General features: G+C 44.7%; 2 protein-coding genes across 2 annotated transcripts; one reads left to right on the top strand and one right to left on the bottom strand.

Moving 5' to 3' along the window:
- Positions 1-378: 378 nt before the first annotated feature.
- ostc (oligosaccharyltransferase complex subunit) lies at positions 379-2,800 on the top strand. The gene is made up of 4 exons (XM_012832654.3): positions 379-609; positions 1,126-1,219; positions 1,695-1,892; positions 2,245-2,800. Exons 1-4 carry the CDS (start codon positions 471-473, stop codon positions 2,261-2,263), a joined length of 450 nt encoding a protein of 149 aa, XP_012688108.1. The 5' UTR covers positions 379-470; the 3' UTR covers positions 2,264-2,800.
- A 5,883-nt stretch (positions 2,801-8,683) lies between these two features.
- On the bottom strand, positions 8,684-26,055 carry etnppl (ethanolamine-phosphate phospho-lyase). The gene is made up of 13 exons (XM_012832660.3): positions 25,894-26,055; positions 24,270-24,388; positions 22,638-22,797; positions 20,161-20,235; positions 18,645-18,738; positions 16,955-17,071; positions 15,355-15,437; positions 14,094-14,319; positions 13,066-13,220; positions 12,257-12,346; positions 11,690-11,820; positions 10,062-10,132; positions 8,684-9,512 (listed from the first exon to the last, which is right to left on the bottom strand). Exons 1-13 carry the CDS (start codon positions 25,950-25,952, stop codon positions 9,417-9,419), a joined length of 1,476 nt encoding a protein of 491 aa, XP_012688114.1. The 5' UTR covers positions 25,953-26,055; the 3' UTR covers positions 8,684-9,416.
- Between the last annotated feature and the right edge of the window lie 369 nt (positions 26,056-26,424).

Raw genomic sequence — 26,424 nt, 5'->3', positions numbered from 1 at the left:
AAAATATAAAATAAGTGAAAGTGCTTGCAGGCAAGCCTATAGAGTACCTGCTGTAAGTTTCGCCCAGCCAAATGTTCTGTGTAACTTCCATTCTTGAATGCAGGGCATTTTTCTGCCCGCTAGGTGTTGACACAATGGACAAACAGCGCAGCTGTTTCAGTTGTCGCGCTCTTATGACGTCAGATTTTAAAGTCTTGGAAGATGGCTTTGAATTTTAGTCAAAAACATGTCTGTATCTGATAGATCTATGTGAGCACGACACAGTAAATTATTTTCTTTGACACAGTTCCCCAAATTATCAAATGTCATCCTATGTTTGTTTGTGTACTTTTGAATTTAATTCCAATGAATCCTAATATGGCACGGCACTTCCTGGACACGTCGGCGTAGAGGAGTTTGCTTTGACGCTTCATCACTCCGCAGGCTGTCTTGAGTGGTAGCAGCGTTAGTGCAGGAATTTATCCAAAAAAATGGAAACGTTATACAGTCTTCCGTTTTCTGTGCTAGAATGTCCAAATATCAAGCTAAAAAAACCTTCATGGCTACATATGCCCTCTGCTATGACCGTGTATGCAGTGGTCATTGTGTCATACTTTCTCATCACCGGGGGTAAGTTATCTTGAATGCCTAGTTGCTAGCTGTCGATATCCTGGTTTTGCTTAAATGTTATGTATTCAATTGGTGAATTTGAAATAAACAACTGTGTTTAATACGAAGTACAGTAAGATAGGTGCAAAGCCACGCTACATATTGTTTAACAGAGTTGCTGTGTTGTGTTTGCATTTTCCGTAAAGGCAGCTTAGCCTGGTGCTGTTAGCCTAGCAGTCTGGCTCAAATATGATAGCTACGCAGTACACTGATTCTGTAGTCTCCGGTAACATTAGTTTGGTATCTGTTCAGAGCATAGACAGTAACGGTTTAGGGGTGTTTTTGGTATTTCTTTGTTGTGATGAAAGTAAAGCGTTTAGTGCGCGAGGGTAGCACATCTTAAGGCTCCTTTCAATGTTAGATGTATAGTCTGGAAACATTTCATCGTAACGGTATTATGTAAAGCGGGTTGAGTATTGGCAAAGTCTCGTAGTGCATACCAGCGTTATGAATTTCATTGCATTATATTATTTGCAGGCATCATTTATGATGTGATTGTGGAACCACCAAGTGTCGGCTCGATGACGGATGAGCACGGCCATCAGAGACCGGTGGCTTTTCTGGCCTACAGGTGAGTCAAGTCTGATCAGTAACCTGACGTCGGCTTATCTCCTGTTGTTCCAAAACATCTTCTACAGAACTGCTACACCTGACAATTTTGTATTGTCGTAGATTGATTCATTTCTTAATTTCCTCGTGTGTACAGTTGGGTACATTTAAGCCATGTTCTTAAAGTAAAGCTTCTCGTTGTTGTATGGAATCGCCACATTCCTCTTCAGACCAGCTATGCCATCTTGTTTGAATCCATTTTGCTCAGTGTATGGTTTTAGCCAAAATATTAGAAAAGTGTTTCTAATGCTCTAGATTAGTTACCAAAAGTGTGTTTTTAAGTGTGCTTTCAAAATAATTCTTAATAAATAACAATAAATACAGCGTAACCCTGTTTTTTAGCTTCTCATCTTAAATTGATTGCAGGGCACTGTGTGTGTGTGTGTGTGTGTGTTGTGTATGGTTCTGATCCCTGCTCTCTGCTCCTTCCTCCCCAGGGTGAATGGGCAGTACATCATGGAGGGTCTGGCCTCGAGCTTCCTCTTCACCATGGGCGGGCTGGGCTTCATCATCCTGGACCGCTCCAACGCGCCCAACATCCCCAAGCTCAACCGCTTCCTGCTGCTCTTCATCGGCTTCGTGAGCGTGCTCCTCAGCTTCTTCATGGCCCGCGTTTTCATGAGGATGAAGCTCCCGTAAGTCGCCATGGCAACACGCGTATCGCTGTCACCTCACATCACCATACGTCACGCTGACTAATATGTAAACATCAAAGAAATTCAGTTCACTATGTTTTAAACACTATATAGTGAATTTGTTTACATAAGAGTATTAAATCTGTACTAATGCAAAAATGGACACAGGAAGCCTGCTCTTTAGTCATACTTATCTGATAAGCTTTGAGGAAATATAATACAGACTGTGCACTTGAACAGTGATTGGCAGTCTATTGTTGTAGAACACTACACACACCCTATTTAGTACTGTGTAAGCACATCCTTGAGAATGAAGGGAAATAACTTCCTGTTTTCTCTCTGTCTCTTGCAGTGGTTACCTCATGGGATAAAGATGTCCAGTGTCGCACCAGATTTAGGATTCGATTTGATGAGTTTATGCCACAAAGGCAACCTCATCAGTGCCATGAAAGACTGTTGGTAATCAAGTGTGTGTGTGTGTGTGTGTGAGTGTGAGTGTGGGTGGGTGTGTTGGTGGCTTTCTGTCTGCCTGCCTGCCTGTGTGTGTTTGTTTATGGGTGTGGTTATGTATGAGTGTGCGATGTGTTTTTCCAAGTGCTTTACTGAGTAGAATCCATGTTCTCATCAAGTAGATTCGGCGAGTTTGACCTCAGTCACTGACTCCAAATCTGTGAATGGGTCCAGCGACTGGGTTACTGAGTTATGCAGTAGTAGATGTCAGTGTAAACTTGACCGAGCTTTGGTAATTGTCCAGAGTGATGTTTAGCCTCAGATGCACTTGTTTTCTTAGACACTGAGGTGTCTGCGAGTGTGTGTGTGTGTGTGTGTGTGTGTGTGTGTGTGTGTGTGTGTGTGTATGATGCATGCAGTTTTTCTATGAGAAATGAGAATAAACGTCCTTTCCACTATGTGGATGTGTTGTTGTCTGCTCCTTATTAATGTTTGATAGTAGGTTTTATTGAAGGCAAACATGCATGTATACATATGATAAGCTGTGACCTGTGGCCCAACTCACTGTGTCAAGCACTGCTGATGATCATGTATTTATATATAGTCTTTTAGCAGGCATTTAATCCACATTGCTTTACTGCACAGGAGAGGCATACACTCCCTGGGGATTGAACCCATGACCGTGTTGACACCTACAGGATGGCATCTCTCTGACTCCCACTCATACAGTCATGGACAAAAATATTGGCACTTCTGTCAGATAATGCAACATTTCTCCCAGATAATTGTTGCAATTACAAATGCTTTGGTATTCGCATGTTTATTTCTATTCTTTGCATTGGAACAACACAAAAAAAATCAGAGACAAAAAGGCCAAATCTGACATGATTCCACACGAAACTCAAAAAATGGACTGGACAAAATTATTTGCACACTCAACTTAAATTTTTGGTAGCACACCCTTTGGAAAAATGAGTGTCTTACACCTCTCTACTGGAATTTTGGACCACTCTTCTTTTGCCAACTGCTCCAGGTCTCTCATATTTGAAGGGTGCCTTCTCCCAACTGCTGTTTTGAGATCATGCCACAGGTGTTATATGGGATTTAGGTCTGGACTCATTGCTGGCCACTTCAGAGCTCACCAGTGCTTTGTCTTAAACCATTTCTGGGTGCTTTTTGAAGTGTGCTTTGGGTCATTGTCCTGTTGGAAGACCCATGACCTCTGAAGGAGACCCAGCTTTCTGACACGGCCCTACATTGTGCCCCAAAATTCTTTGATAGTCTTCAGATTTCATGATGCCATGCACACAGTCAAGGCATCCGGTGCCAGAAGCAGCAAAGCAACCCCAAAACATCTGTGAACCTCCACCGTGTTTGACTCTAGGGACCGTGTTCTTTTCTTTAAAGGCCTCATTTCGTTTTCTGTAAACTGCTTTACCGAAAAGCTCTACTTTGGTCTCATCTGTCCACAGGACGTTCTCCCAGAATGATTTTGGCTTCCCCAGGTAAGTTTTGGCAAACTCCAGTCTGGCATTTTTATGTCTCTGTCAGCAGTGGGGTCCTCCTGGGTCGCCCACCATAGCGTCCCATTTCATTCAGATGGCGACGGATAGTGCAAGCTGACACTGTTGTACCCTGTGTCTGCAGGTCAGCTTGAATTTGTTTGGAAGTTGTTCTAGGTTTTTTATCCACCATTCAAACAATCCTTCGTTGCAATCTTTCATCAATTTTTCTCTTCCTTCCACGTCCAGGGAGGTTAGTGACAATGTCATGGGCTGTAAACTTCTTGATAACATTAATCACAGTGGACACAGGAACATTAAGATCTCTGGAGATGGACTTGTAAGCCTTGAGATTGTTCATGCTTTTCCACAATTTTGGTTCTCAAATCCTCAGACAATTCTCTGCTCTTCTTTCTTTTCTCCATGCTCAGTGTGGTATACACAGACACAACACAAAAGTTGAGTCAACTTTTCTCCAATTTAACTGGTTGCAAGTGTGATTTCTATATTACTAGCAACTGTGACTTGCCACAGGTGAGTTTAAATACAAATTAAAGGAGCATTACATGCTTGAAATACAATTATTTCTTACAGATTTGGCTTTTCTTCTCTGCTTTTTTGTGTTGTTCCAATGCAAGCAATATAATTGAACATGTGAATACCAAAGCATTTGTTATTGCAACAATTTTCTGGGAGAAGTTGTGCATTATCTGACAGAAGTGCAGGGGTGCCAATATTTTTGTCCATGACTGTATGTGTTCCTTTACCCGCATACATGACCCCTGCTCTCTGATACAGCTCCGAGACACGTGGTTTCACATAGGACCGAGGCCAACAGGACTACAGCTCTGAGACACGTGGTTTCACATAGGACCGAGGCCAACAGGACTGATACAGCTCCGAGACACCTGGTTTCACATAGGACCGAGGCCAACAGGACTACAGCTCTGAGACACCTGGTTTCGCATAGGACTGAGGCAAACAGGACTACAGCTGCCCACTAGTGCACAGTTTAGCTTCAGGTGTGCCAGTGGACGAAATAGCTTTTATGCTCACTGTTCATCTGAGCTTTATGCACCTCTACATGTGCAACCAGAGGAAGGTGTGGAAACATAAATAAGTAAAGGCAGCACAGCACCAGGGTGTTTTTGGTGTAGTGCAGTGGCGGCTCCTGAAAAAATTCTCAGGGGGGGCCATTTTTTTTTATAATGATTAAGGCGACCCATTCAGTAGGTACATTAAGTTAGCTGATTAACTCATACAGCACTACCTTTTTGTCCACTATTGGCATGCACACAACAGTAATATGTCCCCTCTTGCTACATAGCTAGAGTAGCAAGTTACAGGTGGAAAGCTATGGAAGAAAGTTGCATCCAGGAGCCTTCATAAGCAAACATGATGTGGCTCCACATTAAATGATCCCACTTTTTCATTATCCACGTGTCTCAAATGTTGTATGATGTAACATAGCCTAACAGGACACATGATATGTCCAGTAACATCATAAAGAAGGGGTAACATAAGTCAAAACCAACAATATTTATTGACTGATCTTGAAAGTATTGGCTTACAAAAGCAAAATAAGTCATCACATAAAAAATTATTCAGCGTTAGTGCAAGAAGCGAACTGTGAAACACACTGTAAAACCTATGAAAAGTGACAGTGGTATATGAAATACAGACCACATTAGCCACTTCACGACCGCGATTTTCTTTCCTTCCAATTCTTGGATGTAGGATTTCCCTCCCTTTGTAGAAACCTGTTGAATGGATACATTTGGTCTAGGAAGTCCTAATTGTTTTGTTGTCAATGTATCTTCATTAGTACGCCGACTAAAAAGGAGTTTCTGTCAAAGAGCGAATCGAGTTCTTGCACTGGACAGGGCAGCCATCTTGACAGAATATGCCTCCGTCGAAGCTGTATGACGTTCGTATAGGCTTTTACGTCCACTACTTATGACAAGACCAGGAGGGGCGAGCCCTCCCGGAAGCCATAGAGAATGCATTGAGAGCTCTGTTTTGTGAAAAAAATGGATTTAACATGGGAGTCAATGGGAGAGGTCTGGGGCGATTTTCATTTCGCCCCAAATCGCCCCAGAAGGGGTGGGGCCATTTGAAGCACGACTTTAGGCTGACTGAACGACTGTTACCTGATTCGACAATGACATACAGAGGCAGATCAGACGGTCTAGTGGTAGAATCCGACAGAAAAAAAAGTATTACATTTAAATTTACATGTCATTTCACTTATACTTACAAGAATATTGCGTTTATACATAAGGAGTTATTTTTATTTATTTTTTTTTAATTTTTTTTTTTATTTTCCTAGGCAGTGCGTCGCCCCAATCGCCCTTATGGACGAGCCGCCCCTGGTGTAGTGTACCCTCAATGACATTTGATACTGTTACCACACTTATTCATCAGGGAAACGGTTTACAAAATGGCAACCTTGGTGCACCGAACATACTCTGAAATGTATTGTTTTTGTATAATCAGCTGGATGAAATCTGTGCAATGTTTGACAGAGGTGCTATGTGTAGTTTTTGTTTCCAAAAATGTGGACATTATTTTTCAGTCCTTAAAGAAAGTCCTACTAGACTACTGCATGGAATTCATGGAAGAGGTTTGGAGAACAGAGTTTTTACCCTTCCTTATGCTGTTTAAACAGTTCCTCCTTTGACAAGTACAACCTTTAAGGAAACAATCAAGTGAATCAGTGTGCTGATTTAGTCATTTCCGCTGACTTTTGCACTACTAATGGTAATGGTTCGGCCCTGAAACCGTGACCGTCATACTTATTACATGTCACTAGGGGGCCCCTACAGGACAATAATGTCATTGTGCAACAACATTTTTAACCACAAGAGGGACCTATTGTAACTCATTAGAAATTGGCTGGACTTTGCTAAAGTTATCTCTGTTTTAATCTGCAAGTGATTTCTGGCTTTTCTTGTGCTTTGCGCTCTTAATTGACGGTTGAAGATTCAACTTTTTACAATCCATTTCTGTGTCAGCACACGACGATATGTGTCAAGGTATTTCTGCTCTTATCTTTTCTACCTGAATCTGTGCATGACATATGTAAAATTCAGTTTGTTTGGGGGTGGAATGGAAAGTTGGTTTTAGGTATTTCTTGTAGTATTGGTATAGGCAAATAAGGGTTTTTCAACTCAATATCCAATGAACACATTCTGTGTAATGCATGTTGTTATGTGTAAAAGCAGCTGAGACTCCTGAGATAGGAAGAGTCTCTGCTGAACAACAAGTCCAAGTGTTTTTAACAACCAGATGATCTGGTAAGATTTGCTTTAGGGGATGTGCTGACAGCAGCGTGCCTTGGGTGCGACAGGTCGAAGGGCATATAGTCAGCCTCTCACGCAATGCTTAGAGTGTGTTTCAGTCAGTGGAATAGTCAGAAAACCCTGTTCTTGTGTGTGTGTGTTTCTGTGTGTGTGGGTGAGTGTGTGTGTGTGTGTGTCCACGCATTAAGCCCATGCAACACTGAAGCGTGTCCTTACAGCCCCTTCAGTACCGTCAGTCTCTCCCATCTCCGGGCACTCTGGGATACGTTCCGGTCCATTTGTGTTTGGCACATGAAGCAACTTTCCGCCTTTTCCTTTGTGCACACAAGGCCTGCCGAGAGGGTCCAGGAAGGCTTGGAAACATCAGCTCCATGGCCTGAGCAGAGGAGGCGTATCGCTGAACTGTGGGGAAGCTTTGCATTGGTACGGGGCAGACGGCACTTCTGTCATTGACAGAGGGGGTGGAAAAGATCAAAGGGACACAATCTCCCTTCAGTCTGAACTCCTGCCGAGTGAGACGTGTCATATTTTATTGTAATGCAATATTAAAGCTATATTGTTAATTATTATTATTATTATTATTATTATTAATAATAATAATTAACAATATAGCTTTAATATTGCATATTGTTAATAATAATAATAATACATCACATTTATACTGTATATTGTATGATGGTGCAATTATATGACATTAAATGGAGAAATGTCATCCTAGGGTTCAATGTACTGTAATGAAAATAACCCAGATATCATACCCCAGGAAATACATCCCATCTATACTAGCTTCTCAAAATAACCCAGATATCATACCCCAGGATGTTAGTATCCTCTCTAATGCTCAAGGGACTCTGGCTGTTACGTGTCTATTGTGTTTGTTTTGACATGTGCTCCTTGTGTTTTTGTTATGCCATGTGTTTTCTGTTTTGTTCTGACACTCCGCCCCACCTGCCTTGTCACTTCCTGCATTTCCCTGTCATCATCTACCACACCTGTCCTGTTAATCAGTCTACTTGTTGTCCTGATTAGTTTCTCCTGCCTCCTGTTTGCTTCCCACCAATTATCTGTTTCCCCTCCAGTATTTAAGTTCAGTCTGCCCTTTGTTCTATGTCTGGTCGTAACCTAAGATCTGTCAAAGAATCTGTCTGATGAACCTGGATTGTAACTCGTCTGTTTTCTGACTATCTGCTGGCTTGAGAAGTTGTTTTTGTGTTTCTTCGTCTGCTCTGACTGCTCTGAGTTTTTGGATCTTTTGTGCGTTACCTTTTTGGATCTTTTGTGCGTTACCCTTTTGAATTTTTTGGATCTTTTGTGTGTTGATTTTTTTGAACTTTTGACTGACCTTTTTGTACAAATAAACCCTAATTTTTCCCCGCATTTTTGGTCTGCATTTGGGTCTCTTTTCCTCCGGAGCTTAACACCAGGAAATACATCCCATCTATACGAGCTTCATAACCCAGATATCATCCCCCAGGAAATACATCCCCATCTATACGAGCTCCTCACCTTGGTGAGACACACACAAAAAGGGCTCAAGTTTCAACAAATCTCCCCGGTTTATTTTGTTATGTTTTAAGGCAGGATTTACTGTCACATTCAAAAGAGAAAAGTACAGGAGAAAGACATGCCGTTAGAAACACTGGCCATTCAAGGTCAGTCTGGAAATGGTAGCCTATGCATGGCATAAGCTGGATGGTTCAAGTTCAACAAGCATTTTCAAGCAGCAGACAAAGCAAGCAGCTGATCTAGTTTGCCCCAGACAGACCTTCTAGAATGTTCTAGAATGTCTCTTCAACATGTCAAGGAGTTCTTCTGGCTGAACACAGTGTAAACACAGTGTCACTCTGTACACACCCGGTGAGTTTAAATCTGGTGATGGGCACACACCTCTTGCTAAGGGATGGGGAGGGGACCAAAACCACAATAAAAGAGAAAATGATTACATGTAAAAGAAATAAAGATATGGGATCATGGAATATTTCATTTTAAATTCATAATTCAAGCACCTGTTTTCTCCATAAAAACATGAAAGTGAACGATAACATAATATCAATAATAACATCAATAATAAAAAAAAAAAGAATTGGCTGGAATTATGTCCTATCAACACAAATACACTCTGGCTTCTCTGACACGTGTTTCCATGGAACTGGGATGTGTTTCCCCAAAAGCATTGTGCAATTTAACGACAGTCGTTTGAAACCATGGTGACTGCATAACAACTCTTTAGGGAAACACACGGAAACTCCTCAGGCAAGCCTTCCTCCCCCTCATGTTCTTATCCTCTTGGTGGACTTGGCTGCGGGGGCCAGGCTGTGGCCTTTCCCGTTTGAGTACATGTGGTGGCCATTCTCCTCGCCGTGGGCCTGGCAGGGTTCACAGAATGGAGATTTTAGAATAGCAGCATTCAAACGTACTGTTACTGTGAGACTATGAATAACAGCATTCAAACGTACTGTTACTGTGAGACTATGAATAACAGCATTCAAACGTACTGTTACTGTGAGACTATGAATAACAGCATTCAAACATACTGTTACTGTGAGACTATGAATAACAGCATTCAAACGTACTGTTACTGTGAGACTATGAATAACAGCATTCAAACATACTGTTACTGTGAGACTATGAATAACAGCATTCAAACGTACTGTTACTGTGAGACTATGCCCTGTGCTAACTATGCGCCCTGTGGCTCTGTTCCATCTACTGCGGAACTATTTTTGAGGATAAGTATGAAAATGTGTCTGTTAAGCAAAAAAAGGAGATGACGATGTCATGACAACAAGATGTAAAACTGCTGTTTTAAGTCATGTAAAAAGCACATGTAGTCCCATATGGTGATAACGATATGCCTGTTTAGCGTCTGAGTGGCCTGAGGGAACTCCAACTCCCAGAGTTCCAGTGTGACTCACCTTCCTTTTGCTGCTGCCGTGCTCCGACACAGCTGTATCAGGCAGAGTCATCCCCAGCGCAGCTTCAATGTCTGCAGAACAAAAACAAAAACAAAAACAAAAAAAACAGATAAGCCTCAGAACATCATGCTGTGCCCCATTGAGTCTGAATATGCAGTGAAGGGGGTTTGGTTTTGCCTGGAGGAAGATTGGCCATCTTCCAAAACTCTGACAGAAGCCTCTATTTATGAGGCTCTCTCTCCCACTCCCACACAGTAGTGGCAGGGCGACCGGCCTACCCAGGGAACACTCTAGGGATGGGCTCTATTTCGGTATATAAGGTACACTGAGGTTGCCTAACGCCGCTCCATATGGCTTGTTTTTATTTGCTATTTTTTTTTTATTGCAAATTCAATGTAAATATTGCTTGAATCTTATATTCATTAGTTGTCGATCAGCTCTGTTCACCTGCACCTCATATTTTCTACACTGAACGACTTGAGTTGAAATTAGCTTGAAGTAGGCTACACTGACAGATTTCCTTAAATAAGATATATGAGATAAGAGATCTGCTGCGGTCCTGTTCATCCTGTCGGGATTTATTTTCCGATAATGCCCGCCGGACTATACATTATCCCTTACATAGTTTGATGTTGTGTTTCTTCTGTAAAGCTGCCCCTGAAGCTGTGTTTGCTCCTCTCATCATCTCTCTCACACTCTCTGTGCAACACCCCCCCCCCCCCTCCCTCCCTCCCTCTGGTCAAGGGGTCAATCGGTCTACACAGGGAGCGCACAAAATGATGAAATATGTATCTGCACTCTATCGTAAGCTATCTGGGTTTAAAGGCATTTGCTAAAGGAATAATTGTGCATGTGACAGACAGCATGCCTTCTTAGATGAAGTAAGTGCTCATCATTGGTTAGAGATTAGAGATGAGCTGCTGCTGTGTTCCTTGACTCCACTACAGTATAACCATCCCAGCTCTCTCTCTCAGTGTGTCTCAGTGTGTCTCTCCATTCTTATAGGAGGCACTCCAGAAATAGCAAATGTTACTCCAGGACATCCCAACGAGGCAGTGAGTCAGTCGGAGAGTCAGTGGAGACAGAGGTCACAGGTCAGGGAGAAGTCTGAACGTAAATAGGATCAGTAACAGGAAGCGGAGTAGACAAAAAAGTGGAAGTCGGAATATCTGAAGATAAGAAACATGAATAGAGATAGAAGTGGAAATAGAAACAGGAATAAGAGAACAGGAAACGGTCAGAAGGACATCAGGTCTAGGTTGTGGGGAGGTTGTAGATTGGTTTTGGGTAGGTTGTGACTAGCTTGAGAGTGGGTTGTGGGAAGGTTATGTGTAGGATGTGGGGATGTTTTTGGGAGGTTGTAGATTGCTTGATAGGTTTTGGGTAGGTTGTGACTAGGTTGTGGGGATGTTGTGGAAAGGTTATGGGAAGGTTGTGGGTAGGCTGTGGGGATGTTGTGGGAAGGTTATGGGAAGGTTGTGGGTAGGTTGTGGGGATGTTATGGGAAGGTTATGGGAAGGTTGTGAGTAGGCTGTGAGGATGTTGTGGGGATGTTATGGGAAGGTTGTGGAAAGGTTGTGGGTAGGCTGTGAGGATGTTGCGGGGATGTTACGGGAGTGTCGTCCCACCTGTAAGGATCTGGTCGATCTTCTCCACGGCGAGCTCAGCATCCTCTCTGGAGAAGCACATGGGCGGCTTGAACTTGAGAACGTTCCGGTGAGGCCCGTCAGCACTCAGGAGGATTCGCTGCTCCTTCAGCCTATGCACACACAAGCCAGGGTCAAAGGTTAATCTAGGTTTGTGTCAGACGCCCACAAAGTGCTACAGGGCCCTTATTTACTGGCTGTGGCTGTTTTGCAATGTCAATCAAAAGGCTCTTGCCGTTTTTAGGGTTGAATGAGGTAGAAGGTGTTCAAACCCTGCAAACTCACATCTGCATGCAGGCAATCAAACACACACACACACACACACACACACACACACACACACACAGACACACACAGACACACACAGACACAGACACAGACACAGACACACACAGACACACACAGACACAGACACACACACACACACAGACACACACAGACACACACACACACACAGACACACACACTCTCTCACACACACACACACACACACACACACTCTCTCTCACACACACACACACACACACACACACACACACACACACTGACCTGTATATGACCTCCTGTGCTTCAGCTGTAGCGGGTGTTCTTTTTGCTCTGTCTCTCACCAGCTCCGCCCCAACAAACAGGCCACGGCCCCTGCAGGAACGCCACAGGGTCATAGAGCAATCTACCTGACCTTTAACCTCTGAGTGTGTGTCAAAGATTTGGCCTTTTCATGCCTGAGCCAATAATCCAAAGCAGAATGCACCCACACAGGGTTGGTGTTTTTACATTCTTTTAGCATGACACTTTTAGTCTTATAGGCTTAGTTTCAACGCTCCTGAAACTTGCCCTACAAGCTTCCAGTGTTCTTCTTCATGTGATCGTGTATATGTGTATCTGAAGTGTATATATATATAGTCTGTCTGTATTCTCTATCCTCTTCACTGTTACAAATTGTGCATCAAAAGATAATCTGAGTTCTGCCTCAGAGTTTTGACCGTTGGTCAGTCCCCTCTGACTCATTTGCCCGACAGAAATAAGTTCTGCATAAACTGAAAGTCTCTCTGTTTACCATCTTCTCTGTCTGGTGGCAATAACTAACTAGTCGGGCAGTATAGCAGTACAGTATGTATTCACATGAGGTAAGGTACATTCTCTGTATTTTTCTTTTCTTAATCGGATGGCAATGATTGTGTAGTACTAACTGAGTGAAGACTACAGTACAAACTACTGTATACTACTACTATACTATACAGTATAGTGTGTAGACCAGAGTATAGTGTGCAGACCAGAGGATATTGTCTTTTCTCTTTATTTTCACCGTATACCTAGTGTGTAGACCAGAGTATACTGTCTTTTCTCTGTATTCTCACCGTATATCTCCCACCAGCGGGTGTTTCTCCTTCATCTCCTCCAGGAGGTGTGTGAGGTAGGTGCCCACCTCCAGAGCGTTGCCCTGGAGGTTCTCCTGCTCAATCACATCCAGAACCGCCATCCCGATGGCGCAGGACACTGGGTTACCACCAAACTGGGGAGACAGAGGAGAGACATAGCCATGATATTAAGGTAGCGATATCATCTTGAATGACCTGCGCTGCATAGACCACTCACACATAACACATAACATAAGGCATAGTGTGTCAATACTAGCTCTCTCTCTCTCTCTTTCTCTCCCTCTGGCTCCCTCTTTCTCACTCTTTCTGTCTCTGGTTCTCTCTCTCTCTCTCTTTCTCTCTCTCTCTCTAGGTATCTCTCCCCAGCATTCTCTCTCTCTTTTATTAACATATTGACCTTTATTCATTTGGCAGACGCTTTTATCCAAAGCAACTTACAACTGAGGAACAACAAGCAAGCTACAGTAAGTTAGGAGAGCTGTGGATAGTACACACAAAGTACTAATACTACTGACAATCGGACAATACAGTATCTAACTGCACACTCAGTTAGTCCTGAAACTGAGTGACATACAGTGACATAGAGTGACATAGAGTGACGTAGAATGATGGTGTGTCTGCAGTGGTTGCGATGATCTGGCTTACTTGACATAAGGTGGTTTTATTTCATGAGCTCACCATGTTAAAGTAATCATACCTTCATTATCACTGACTTGACATAGTTTGATTTTATTCCATGACCTCACCATATTAAAGTAATTCTGCCTTAATTATCACTGTAACGTAACTTTATTTCATGAGCTCACCATATTACAGTAATAATATATTTACTGCCACTGATTTGACATATTGTATCTTTAATTTATGGGCTCACTATTAAAGTACTGCTACCTCTCGCCCAGTCTGGCTCTGGTTTGACATATTGTATCTTTAATGAACAGGCTCACCGTATTAAAGTACAGTCTGGCTCTGGTTTGACATATTGTATCTTTAATGAACAGGCTCACCGTATTAAAGTACTCCATCCCTGAGGCGGTGAAGCCCTCTGCCACCTCCCTGGTGGTGACCACGCAGGACATGGGGTGCCCGTTGCCAATGGGTTTGCCCATGGTGACGATGTCGGGCACAAAGTCGTCTCCCTGCAGCTGGAAGGCCCAGAAGTGTGTGCCCACGCGGCCGAAGCCCACCTGCACCTCGTCGGCGATGACGACGCCCCCGGCCTTCCTCACGTGCCTACCGGGCACAAGAGATCAGTGCCACACACAGATACATCGACAAGGCACACACTCACACCATTGGCAAACTCACACACACACACACACATACATATCACCACACACACACACACCACTGACAAACTCACACACACACACGTACATATTACCACACACACACACACCACTGACTAACTCACACACACACACACACGTACTTATCACCACACACACACCACTGACTAACTCACACACACACACACACGTACATATTACCACACACACACACACCACTGACTAACTCACACACTCACACCATTGGCCACTGACAAACTCACACACACACACGCACCACTGACAAACTCACACACACACGTACATATCACCACACACACATACACACACACACACCACTGACAAACTAACACACACATAGATATCACCACTTATAAACACAGACACACACACACATGCACACAACACATGCATATTCACTAACACAGACACACACACACACACACACATGCATAAAACACATGCATATTCAGTAACACAGCCACACACACAAATAGTACTCATTGATTCATTCCTTGATTGACTGATCCACTGTCAGTTTCTGTCTTGTACTCAGTATCTGATTCTGTGCATTCACCATAAGGAGATGTAATAGTCTAGAGGTGTCCAATCTGACACAAATAGACTGGTCAGTGTCCGTGGTCAGTGACTGTCCACACCTAGTTCTCACGTGCACACACCACGTGACAAAGTCACAGGGCTAATCAGCTTTAATTGTAAAACAATAACAAGTCAACAGGTTTCAACGGGTCAACAGGTTTCAGCCTGAGTACAAGCACTCCTCCTACAGCTCGCTTAAAGCCCGTCCACACAGAGGCTAATCAAATGTAATGTAGATGTGTGGTGAATCACGGACACACGAGAAAAGAGTGATTCAAAGCATTCACACAACACTCGTATCAGCCAACCAGCCAATCAGAGCAGGCATGACAGAGACGGCGTGAGGAAGCGAGAGTATGGTGGGGGGTGTGGTACATACTGTGCCACTTTCTGGAAGTAGCCAGCGGGGGGAATGACCTGGCCTCCACAGCTCTGCAGAGACTCAGCGATAAAAGCAGCAATCTACACAAGAGAAGAGGACGTCAGACCCCAAACACCAAACTGCCCCTGCCTGAGGGGGGCGCCACACACACAGAGGGGCTGTAGGGTAGAGCACAGCAGCAGCGTCAGACACCACACCTGCGGAAAGCTCCAGGGGCTGTTTTCAACTTAGAGTGGAGCTGAGAAACATCACAGTGGGTCCACAGTGGGAGAGATCCATACACAGACATACAGACAGACAGACAGACAGGCAGGCAGACGCAAACAAGGCACGTATTAACACACACACTTGAGGAATATGTTGAAAATGTACGCAGTCACGGTCGATTCCAGCATCTGCATTTAATCAGCTTTAGAAACTTTTCTTTCCAGTCTCATCTTGGGACTTCAGGAAATCACGTCCGGGTTGCCTCAGCATCAGGAAGTCATTTTTTTTTTTTTTACTTCCGGGTCAGTTGGCTGATGATGCCCCTGGAACAGAGGGTTAATACGGCTCCTCCAGTCAAATCTCTGCAAATCAGTAAGACGTTAGCCTGTAAAGGCGGGCCTTGGCTGTTGCTAGAGAATGGGAGATGCCCCAGTGACCTGAGAGGGAGGGGGTCAAAAACAGCAAGAGGAGAGAGGACAGAGATGGGAGGGAGAGAAAAAAAGGGGAAAAGGTAAGAGAGAAAGTAGTTATTACCAGAGAACTCATTCCTGTGAGAATCGTCTTGAAGTCTTGAACATAGAGACTGGCATCAGACTGAGCTTGTTTGTCCGATATGGATATGAACAGACAGAATCATACAGAGCAGGCAGAGTGTAGTCACATCTCCCCCTGCACATTACTGTACACAGCTCACTTGTTTGCAGTTGAACTTCAGTGTGACACATCCCCGATTTGGGCCTTGTGGTATCAAATAGAGGGATGTTAGCATACAGCATATAGCATATAGCATATAGTTTCATATTCTGCTGTATGTCCAGTGTTCAATGAGGTATAGTTTGGTGTAGTGACATTGCCGTGCTGAACAAACACAACTCTACCTTTATTTTAGGACAATAAATCCTATTCTGTTTTATCAAATTAAACTAGTTTAGAAAGATGCTTGAGGACTGAGAAAGAAAATTAACAATGTTTCAGTTTCTATGAAACTGAAACACACTTGGCCAAATGTTCCTACATGACATCATCACATCTACTCAATATTTGAATTACAACAAAAGATGTGAAATGAGTCCTTGAAACCTATGAATGTATGATTCTAACCTCATATCCACATGGACAGTGAAGCATATGAGATTTATATATGGAGCACAAACACCACAAAGCCAAACAAGAGTCTCCAGTCTGAGGTGTCTGTCTCGCTTCTCCTGTCAGACTACAAAACAAGCAACAACTTCACACACACACACACAGATACACCACAGAAAGAGTTCCGCATAGACACCAAGGTCACAGGGTGTGTTGTGGTGGGGGGGGGGGGGGGGGTTTGGGTGAGGTGGAAGGTGACACTCTTCAAGGGACTCAGGAACACGGAGAGGCTGTGAGATGATACCTTGTGTCCCTTTTCGTGGGCTTTGTTGACGATGTCTTTGACGTCGTCTGCGTAGGCGGTGGCCGGGTCAGGGTGGTCCTCCCTGAACTTCCCTCGATAGACATCCGGACTCAGAGCCTGTGTGTGTGTGAGAGAGAGAGAGAGAGAGAGAGAGAGAGAGAGAGAGAGAGAGAGAGAGAGAGAAAAGGAAGGAGAGAGAAAGAAGGAGATATTTAACACTCCTTTATAAAACCATCATCACTTGTTCACTCGTCACAATTACACCACTAAAACACATAAAACATTAAAAACTAAAAGACTGAGAGAGGGGGGGGGGGAGAGAGAGAGCAAGAGAGAGGTGTTTACAAGAGAGATATCAGTCAACGTTGTTAAGGATCAATAATCAAGGAAGTGCTAAGCGTCCAAACATAATAATTTTGCCAAGGCAACAAATGGTTACAGAGTAGACAAGCAAGGTGATTTAAAACAAGAAAGCTTCACACACACACACACACACACACACACACACACACACACACACACACACACACACACGGTGATTTAAAACAAGAAAGCTTCACACACACACACACACACACATGCACACACACACACACACACACACACACACACACACACACACACACACACAAGGTGATTTAAAACAAGAAAGCTTCACACACACACACACACACACACACACACAAGGTGATTTAAAACAAGAAAGCTTCACACACACACACGGTTTTTACAGCATTCCTCCCCTGCTATGTGGAGCATTTTGCTGTTTTTAATTACAAATGGCATCTTTGAGAAAGAATGTAAAGTATGGTTTAGCGCACACACACACACACACACACACACACACACACACACACACACACACACATACACACACACACACACACAGCTCCTGTGCTGTCCTTCTCCAGCACAACAAAAGCTGTTCACAGAGCTGACTTTTGACTGAGCTCTCTAAGCTGACAGCAAACTGGATTGACTATAATACACACACACATATACACACACACACACACACACACACACACACACGGATGGGGCTGATCTCCCTCTGGTAGTGCAGATGAATAATGTACGCTATGAGGGATAGCATGCAGAGTTCATCTATCGTCTTGTAACATAATAGTGCTGGATGACCTGGCCCGTATCAGACTTCTTCCCGACAGAGGAGCGGGAGGTGTGTGTGTGTGTGTGTGTGTGTGTGTGAGGGACAGAGAGAGAGAGAGAGAGAGAGAGAGAGAGAGAGAGAAAAATAAAATGCAAAGGCTGTCAACACCGAGAGAGAAAGCGGCTGTTTTGGTGCAGCTCTTAAATAGGACCATGTGATCAGATGCAGCCTAATTGCTGCTTTATTCACCCAGCTCAGAGTCTTTAGCCACAACCACACACACACACACACTCACACAACCACACACACACACACACTCACACAACCACACACACACACAATCACACACACACCACACGCCCCATCCTACCAGCCTGCACTGGGCAGAGCAGCCCCTCTCACCAGAACCATCAGCACTATGTCATTAGAATGTTCTGTACTGAGGGTTCCATTTGATGATGTCATAATGGACGGTTTTTAAATAGCCATGCATCCATTCTATTTCTGCATTGTATGATTCTAGAACGACTTGCATCCCCCCCCTGCTTTTAAAGGGTTAAGGTTCCTTGGCAGGGTACTCACCGTGTGCACGTGCGGGTTCTGCTCCCTGTCTGCCAGCTGGTGGAACTTGTAAGGGCTGATCTCGATCAGGGACGACACGTGACCGTGGTACGCACTGCACAGAAGGACGGCACAGAACAAGGGCCAAGCACGTCAGCAGAAGGAATAACTTACGGCGTGACAGAAAGCACGGCTTTGTTTGTGCTGCCGTGCTGTTGAGGACATCAGAAGCTTGCTCAACTGCATGACAAAGGGTTTATTTCTCGTACATTTGTGGCACTTTATCTGCAAAACAACTTCAGTGTGCTCAGCAAAATTGTGAGATTTAGTGACAACACTATCAATTAACAAGACTGTTCAGGATACATTTCTTTGAAGCTGTTCATTTTTAAAACAGGTCATGACTTTCTTGGACTTTCTTTTTGACTCTGCTGTTAGGTCCTTAGACATGTACTGTCCTGACATGACTTAAGTGTCAGAATGTTCAGCAGTTAATCTGGCCATGTGATAAACATTGAACATTCAGCATGACGTCAGCCTTACTGCGGGGGACATGGCTGACACAGGCTTGAGTTAATGTACAACCTGCTCATCTGAACTGGTTAATGTTTGTGTGCAGTTGCTGAGATAAGATGATACAGATAGACAGACATTGAGAAAGAGAGAGGGGGGAGCATTGGGGCGTAGAGAGAGAAAGAGAGAGAGGGAAAGTACATTAAGGGGTAGAGAGATAAAAAGAGAGAGAGAGAGGGAAAGAACATTAAGGGGTAGAGAGATAAAAAGAGAGAGAGAGAGGGAAAGAACATTGGGTGGAAGAGAGAGACAAACTGAGACATAAACAGATGGTGAGAGACAGATATAAAGAATGGGATTGAGACACGAACATAGAGAGACAGACAGAGAAGGGGAGAGACAGATATAAATGGGAATAATGGAAACGGAAGGGAGACAGACAAAGAGAAGTGAAGAGAAAGAGAGAGAGAGAGAGAGAAGTGAAGAGAGAGAGAGAGAAGTGGAGAGAGAGAAGTGAAGAGAGAGAGAGAAGTGAAGAGAAAGAGAGAGAGAGGTGAAGAGAGAGAGAGAGATAAGTGAAGAGAGAGAGAGAGAGAGAAGTGAAGAGAAAGAGAGAAGTTAAGAGAGAGAGAGAAGTGAAGAGAGAGAGAGAGAGAGAAGTGAAGAGAGAAAGAAGTGAAGAGAAAGAGAGAAAGAGAGAGAGAGGGAGAGGTGAAGAGAGAGAGAGAGATAAGTGAAGAGAGAGAGAGAGAGAGAGAGAAGTGAAGAGAGAGAGAGAAGTGAAGAGAAAGAGAGAGAGAGGTGAAGAGAGAGAGAGAGATAAGTGAAGAGAGAGAGAGAGAGAAGTGAAGAGAAAGAGAGAAGTTAAGAGAGAGAGAGAGAGAGAGGTGAAGAGAGAGAGAGAAGTGAAGAGAGAAAGAAGTGAAGAGAAAGAGAGAGAGAGAGAGAGAGAGAGAGAGGGAGAGAAGTGAAGAGAGAGAGAGAGAGAGAGAGAGAGACAGGGGCTGCGTTGACCAGCGCTTACTTGTCCAGCGTGATGATGTCTTTGTGGCCTGAGTACTGCCAGGCGAGGCGCAGGGCCAAATCATTGGCTTCAGACCTGAGAGAGGAGAGAGAGAGGGGAAGGAGTTCATCACTGTGACCTTTTGACCCCTACAGACCTGAGGGAGGAGAGAGAGGGGAAGGAGTTCATCTCCCTCAGTCATCACTGTGACCTTTGACCCCTAGACACTGTCTGCACACGCACATATGCACACATTCTCCAGTTCCTGAACTCAGTGACAGACAGTGTCGCCGTGTGAGAAATATGATCAGACTCAACATACTGAACAAACTTGGACTGAACCGCTCGTGGTTCTGTGCCAATAATATCAAACTGAATGGACTTAGAACTAAAAAGAAAACAGAAAGGAGAACAGTTAAAGCCCAGTGGGTGCTCATGAATCAATGTCTGCTCACACAAAACACCCAAGACTTAAAGGCTGGTTGTTGACTGATAGGCTTAGCTTGAGTTCCTGTGACGACTCGAAAGTCAGACCTTTGTTTTTTGTTTTTTTGAGGAGCGAGCTAACCGTGCCACTGCAGGCAAGAGTACCTGTGAGGTGAGCGTGTTTTGTCTTAGCGCTTTGCAACACTGATCCACCTCAGGCCATCCCTGTATCAGATGTTCCACCGCAGTCTAGTGTCTAGTCGCCGCAGCGACAACGCTGAGCAAACCACACCACCACTCATGAGCTGGCACTCACAAACACACACGCACACGCACACGCACACGCACACGCACACACACACACACACACACACACACACACACCACTGATGAGCTGGCACTCACACCTACACACACACACACACACACACTCACGCACACGCACACACACACACACACACACACACTCACCACTCATGAGCTGACACACTTACACGCACACGCACACTCACACACACACACTCACCACTCATGAGCTGGCACTCTCACACACACACACACACACACACACACACACTCACACTCACACTCACACACACACACACACACACACACACACACACACACACACACACACACACTCATGAGCTGGCACGAGCAGCCTTGAACACTATGTTCTGCACATGTTTACATTCCAGACGCCGCAGCTGGGATCTGGCTGGCCGCCAGGTGCTGAGGGTGTGAATACCAGCGGGGCCCTGTGATTGGCTGGCTCCGAACGTCGTGCCGCAGTTAGTCGGCTCCCGTGCAAGTCCCGTGTGGGGCTGTGTTCTGGTAGCCATGTGTGTGTGTGTGTGTGTGTGTGTGTGTGTGTGTGTGTGTGTGTGTAGGGGGGAGCTCCTTCAAAACCTCTTCCCTTCCTCCCCCCCCCTTTTCCCACAAACTCACCAGACATCACGTGAGGGGAAGGAATGAGAAGCCTCCCTGTGTTCGCTGCTCATATAATTACATGTAATTACGTCTCATCTGTCTGTCCCAGGCAATCACAGGCGTGTATTTCACTTCAAGTAGGGTGGTCTGGAGCATCATTCTATTTAATCTTTTTTATTTTTTATTTCCTTTATTCAATTCCACATTCATCTTATTTTTCTCTTTCAAAGCCTCAGTGATTTATTACGTTATTTCGGCTTATTCTGAAGACACATTAGGACAGGAATAGCCCACTCCCAGCACAGCCGGCAAAGTATTTCTATTTATTCTTGTGCTCTCCGCATTTTTTCCCCCCCGTTAATGGACTTTCAACATGTCCTATCTGCAGACTTCAAGTTCTCACAAGAGCAGAGCATTTGGAAGGGAATGGATTTCCCACCCAGTTGCCGCCGGCCCCACCGGCCAGCTTTGAGTCTCCATGTGTTTCTGCTCCGAGTGGATTTTACTTTGCCTTTATTTTCCCCTCGGTGGTTTAAAAAATCACGTGGCTACTTTAAACCCACTTTAACAGTTTCCACTCTGTCTACTTGGAGTAGCAGAAAGCAGCTAGATGATACTCTTCCTCTTGGAGGAGCAGAAAGCAGCTAGATGATACTCTTCCTCTTGGAGGAGCAGAAAGCAGCTAGATGATACTCTTCCTCTTGGAGGAGCAGAAAGCAGCTAGATGATACTCTTCCTCTTGGAGGAGCAGAAAGCAGCTAGATGATAATCTTCCTTTTGGAGTAGCAGAAAGCAGCTAGATGATAATCTTCCTCTGCTACAAAAATAAAGTGTTCACATAAAGTGTTCACTCTCTCTTCTACGACCTTTAAAGGTATGCATGACAAAGGCCATGTGTTATACCCCAAAGTATTAGACAGAGAAGTTGTCTGGAACTTCCGATGAATGCACATTCATGTATGCCTCTGACACTGTGAGGGTGCAAGTGCGAACCCTCACCCTTCTCCCCTTCCACCCTTGAAAGTGTGCGTAGCCCGGGTGAGGTGCCCTTACCCTGAGTTGACGAGGACAAGCCCAGAAACCCTCACCCTTCTACCCTTCCACCCTTGAAAGTGTGCGTAGCCCGGGTGAGGTGCCCTTACCCTGAGTTGACGAAGTAGCAGACGGAGAGCTTGTCGGGCAGCGTGGCCTGCAGCCTCTGTGCGTACTGCACCAGGTTGTCATGCAGGAAGCGCGAGTTGGTGTTGAGCAGCTCCATCTGCTTGGCCCCCGCACTCACCACCGCTGGGTGGCTGTGGCCCACTGCAAGGGGGCAGAGAGGAGAGCAGTTACACACACACACACACACACACACACACACACACACCACCGCTGGGTGGCTGTGGCCCACTGCAAGGGGGCAGAGAGGAGAGCAGTTACACACACACACACACACACACACATACACACACACAGACACACACACACACACACACACACACACAGACACACTCACCACCACTGGGTGGCTGTGGCCCACTGCAGCGGGGCAGAGAGGAGAGCAGTTACACACACACACACACACACACATACACACACACAGACACACACACACACACACACACACACACACACAGACACACTCACCACCACTGGGTGGCTGTGGCCCACTGCAGCGGGGCAGAGAGGAGAGCAGTTACACACACACACACACACACAGACACACACACAGACACACACACACACACACACACACACACACACACTCACCACCGCTGGGTGGCTGTGGCCCACTGCAGGGGGCAGAGAGGAGAGCAGTTACACACACACACACACACACACACACACACACACACACACACACACACTCACCACCGCTGGGTGGCTGTGGCCCACTGCAGGGGGCAGAGAGGAGAGCAGTTACACACACACACACACACACAGACACACACAGACACACACACACACACACACACACACACACACACACACACACACACACTCACAAGCACATTCACAGCTATGTTATACACTACAGACTGCCACAGCTATGTTAAACACTACAGACTGCCCTATTGTGCAAACAAAACCTGCACACATATTAGGGGCAAAGGTGACATCATCTTCTCCAGACATAAAGGCTGTCGATGATGAAAGCTGATATCTAGCAAACTGTTTAGAGTTTCTCTTTTTCAGTCCTGCCATTTGCAAACACCAAGCCTATGAACATGCCTTAGACTACCATCAATCATCTTACAGCTGGAGCCACACTGTGTGAGGGCGTTCACTAAAGGTTGGTGTTTTAACACACACACACACACACACACACACACATACATAAACACACCCACAGAAAAAATTAACTTACACAGGCATATAAACACCCATACTCTCTCTCTCTCTCTCTCTCTCTCTTGCTCGCTCTCTCTCTCACACACTATCTCTCTCTCTCTCTTCAAGAAAGGCAGATGGAACACCTTGTCATTCCCCACCTTGGATTCCAGAAATGAGTGAGCAATTGAGAGATAACAACTGACGTAATTGTAGTCCCCGATTCTATGATTAGCAGTTCAAACATGTTTGAGGAGGGCAGGCAATATTCTACCTTGCACGCCAATCATCAGGAGAGAGAAAAGTGTGTGTGGTTTCAGTACCACGTAGAGAAAAAGAGAAAAGTGTGTGTGGTTTCAGGACCACGTAGAGAAAAAGCGAAAAGTGTGTGTGGTTTCAGTACCACGTAGAGAAAAAGAGAAAAGTGTGTGTGGGGTTGTAGGTAGAGAAAAAGCGCAGCTCACCATGCGCCACATTGTTGATACAATCCAGGTATTTCTCGTCCTTCTCGTTGTACATGTACTGACCCCGGGCGCGTACGATCTTGATGGGATCATGACTGAAAAACACCTTACAGGACGGCCTGTGACGAGACGGAGAGAGGTTACATTACACAAAGGTTAATCCTCACTTTTTCCGTTAAATCCATAAATTATACAGAACTCTAATTAACATATATGAGCAACGAGGAGCAAGCCTCTTCACTGTTCCCCTTACCCCAGTGCAGTGTCTTGCATAAGTATTCACCCCCTTGGATGTTTTTCCCTTTTATTGCTTTGATAAATCAATCTTGGTCAATATAAGTTGGCTTTTTTGACAAAAAAAATCACAAAAAAGCCCTCTTCAATGTCAAAGTGAAAACAGATTTCTACACAGTTATGTCAATTTAATACAAATATGTAATGAAAAATAAGTGATTCCATAAGTATTCACCCCCTTTAAAGTGACTGACCTAATTCAACAGAGGTCCAGCCAATTGGTGCTAGAAGTCTCACAATTAGTGAAATGGGGATCAGTGTGCAGTGAATGTGTCTCAAGTGATTGTAGTATAACGACACCTGTGTCTGGAAGGTCCATTCACTGGTCAGTATTCAGTAATCAGTATTCTTGGCTACCGTTACACCATGAAGACCAAAGATCACTCCAAGCAACTCAGAGAAGAGGTTATTGAAAAGTGTAAGTCAGGGGAAGGATACAAAAAAATGTCCAAGGCACTAAACATCCCCTGGAATTCTGTTAAATCCATCATCGAGAAATGAAAGGAATATAGCGCGTGTGTAAATCTGGCTAGAGCAGGCTGTCCCCACAAATTGGGTGACTGTGCAAGAAGGAGACTAGTGAGAGAGGCCACCAAGTATGACTACTCTGAAGGAGTGACAAGCTTCAGCAGCTGAGATGGAAGAGACTCTGCATACAACAACTGTTGCCCGGGTTCTTCACCAATCAAAGCTTTATGGAAGAGAATACATGCTTATCTAAAGACTTCCTTGTATGCAGACCCTTTATGCAACTCAATAAATTACAGCATCCTCCATTTAAGTCCTCTGTGCTGAAGGCTACTCTGGTGTGGGACTGTGTCGTCTTCACATCGCAGGTTACATTGGCTACGGGTTCAAGTGCAGTTTGAAACCGTGCTAGTCTACACGACGCAGGTTACATCTACAACACGCAAATCTCAAGTACATGGCATTAGGGCGCACCTGTGAATTCTAGAACAGTGTCGAGGTCGTGTCATTTGTGGAGGGAGTGAAGGCGCCAGAAAACAGCGGAATAAGAATAAAACTTCAGAAGAACTGGGAATGATAACTTATTTTGGCAGGCTGAGTCGTTTGCAACTTCATCCACAGACGTGAGTTGTTTTTCAGCTGATCCCATCTGTGGCTGTTGGCGCTCTTGTGCGTGCGAGTGCTCATACACAAGCTTTCTGTGTTTACTTATGCTTAAATATGTTGAGTTATTTATGGTAAGATATCTCTTGGCCTGGATTCCGTGGACTCTATGCAGCCTAGTAAAGACATTGCAATCGCCTCTTACAGCTTAACAGTATAATAGTTACTTAACACAAAGGGGTTTGAACAGCTTGCTTACCCTATGTGCTTCCTCCTGAGATCGATGGTCTTCTGTTTATCAAAAAGTTCCGTTGCCATTGCGACTGTTTTCTGAGCTTCAGCAGTGCAACAGCAGTGACAGCTCTCCTGACGTGAAGCCTAGCCGCGATACTGTGACAGTCTGCGGGACGGAGACGCTATGCCCGAGGATTCCCCCTTTCAGAACGCGCATGCGAGTGCGCGCAACAGTCAGGAGTGAGTGAGTGAGTGAGAGAGAGAGAGAGAGAGCGCGCGGCGCTGTGTCCCATCCTGCAGCCACCTCCGCCAGTACACAGGGTTACATGAGGATATTCAGACATGAAGGTGTACTCGAGTTTACTTAACTTGATTGAAGCTGCAGTGCCATTGGTCTGTAACGCTATGGTTTGAATGGCATATTTAATTGAATTGAATAAAAACATATTGCAATAACAGTGCTGGAATTTTTCTACATTGCGATTTTGTTTTCTGTTTTGTGACGCATGTAATCTTAATATCTAGGTACATATACCTCCCTAACCTAACAAGGCCG

Source organism: Clupea harengus, chromosome 18 (assembly GCF_900700415.2).
Source record: "Clupea harengus chromosome 18, Ch_v2.0.2, whole genome shotgun sequence".
NCBI lineage: Eukaryota > Metazoa > Chordata > Actinopteri > Clupeiformes > Clupeidae > Clupea > Clupea harengus.
Note: the sequence above shows the minus strand (reverse complement) of the source record. Positions and strands in the feature narration are given on the sequence as shown.

What these genes read in the sequence shown, in the direction of transcription:
- ostc (XM_012832654.3), top strand. Translation starts at nt 471, where the DNA reads ATGGAAACGTTATACAGTCTTCCGTTTTCTGTGCTAGAATGTCCAAAT. An exon ending in ATACTTTCTCATCACCGGGG is followed by an intron (nt 610 to 1,125) that starts GTAAGTTATCTT and finishes TATTATTTGCAG; the next exon opens with GCATCATTTATGATGTGATT. An exon ending in GTGGCTTTTCTGGCCTACAG is followed by an intron (nt 1,220 to 1,694) that starts GTGAGTCAAGTC and finishes CTTCCTCCCCAG; the next exon opens with GGTGAATGGGCAGTACATCA.
- etnppl (XM_012832660.3), bottom strand. Translation starts at nt 25,952, where the DNA reads ATGGCAACGGAACTTTTTGATAAACAGAAGACCATCGATCTCAGGAGG. An exon ending in CTCAGGAGGAAGCACATAGG is followed by an intron (nt 24,389 to 25,893) that starts GTAAGCAAGCTG and finishes GTCTCGTCACAG; the next exon opens with GCCGTCCTGTAAGGTGTTTT. An exon ending in CCGCTGGTGGGAGATATACG is followed by an intron (nt 12,347 to 13,065) that starts GTGAGAATACAG and finishes GCGTTCCTGCAG; the next exon opens with GGGCCGTGGCCTGTTTGTTG.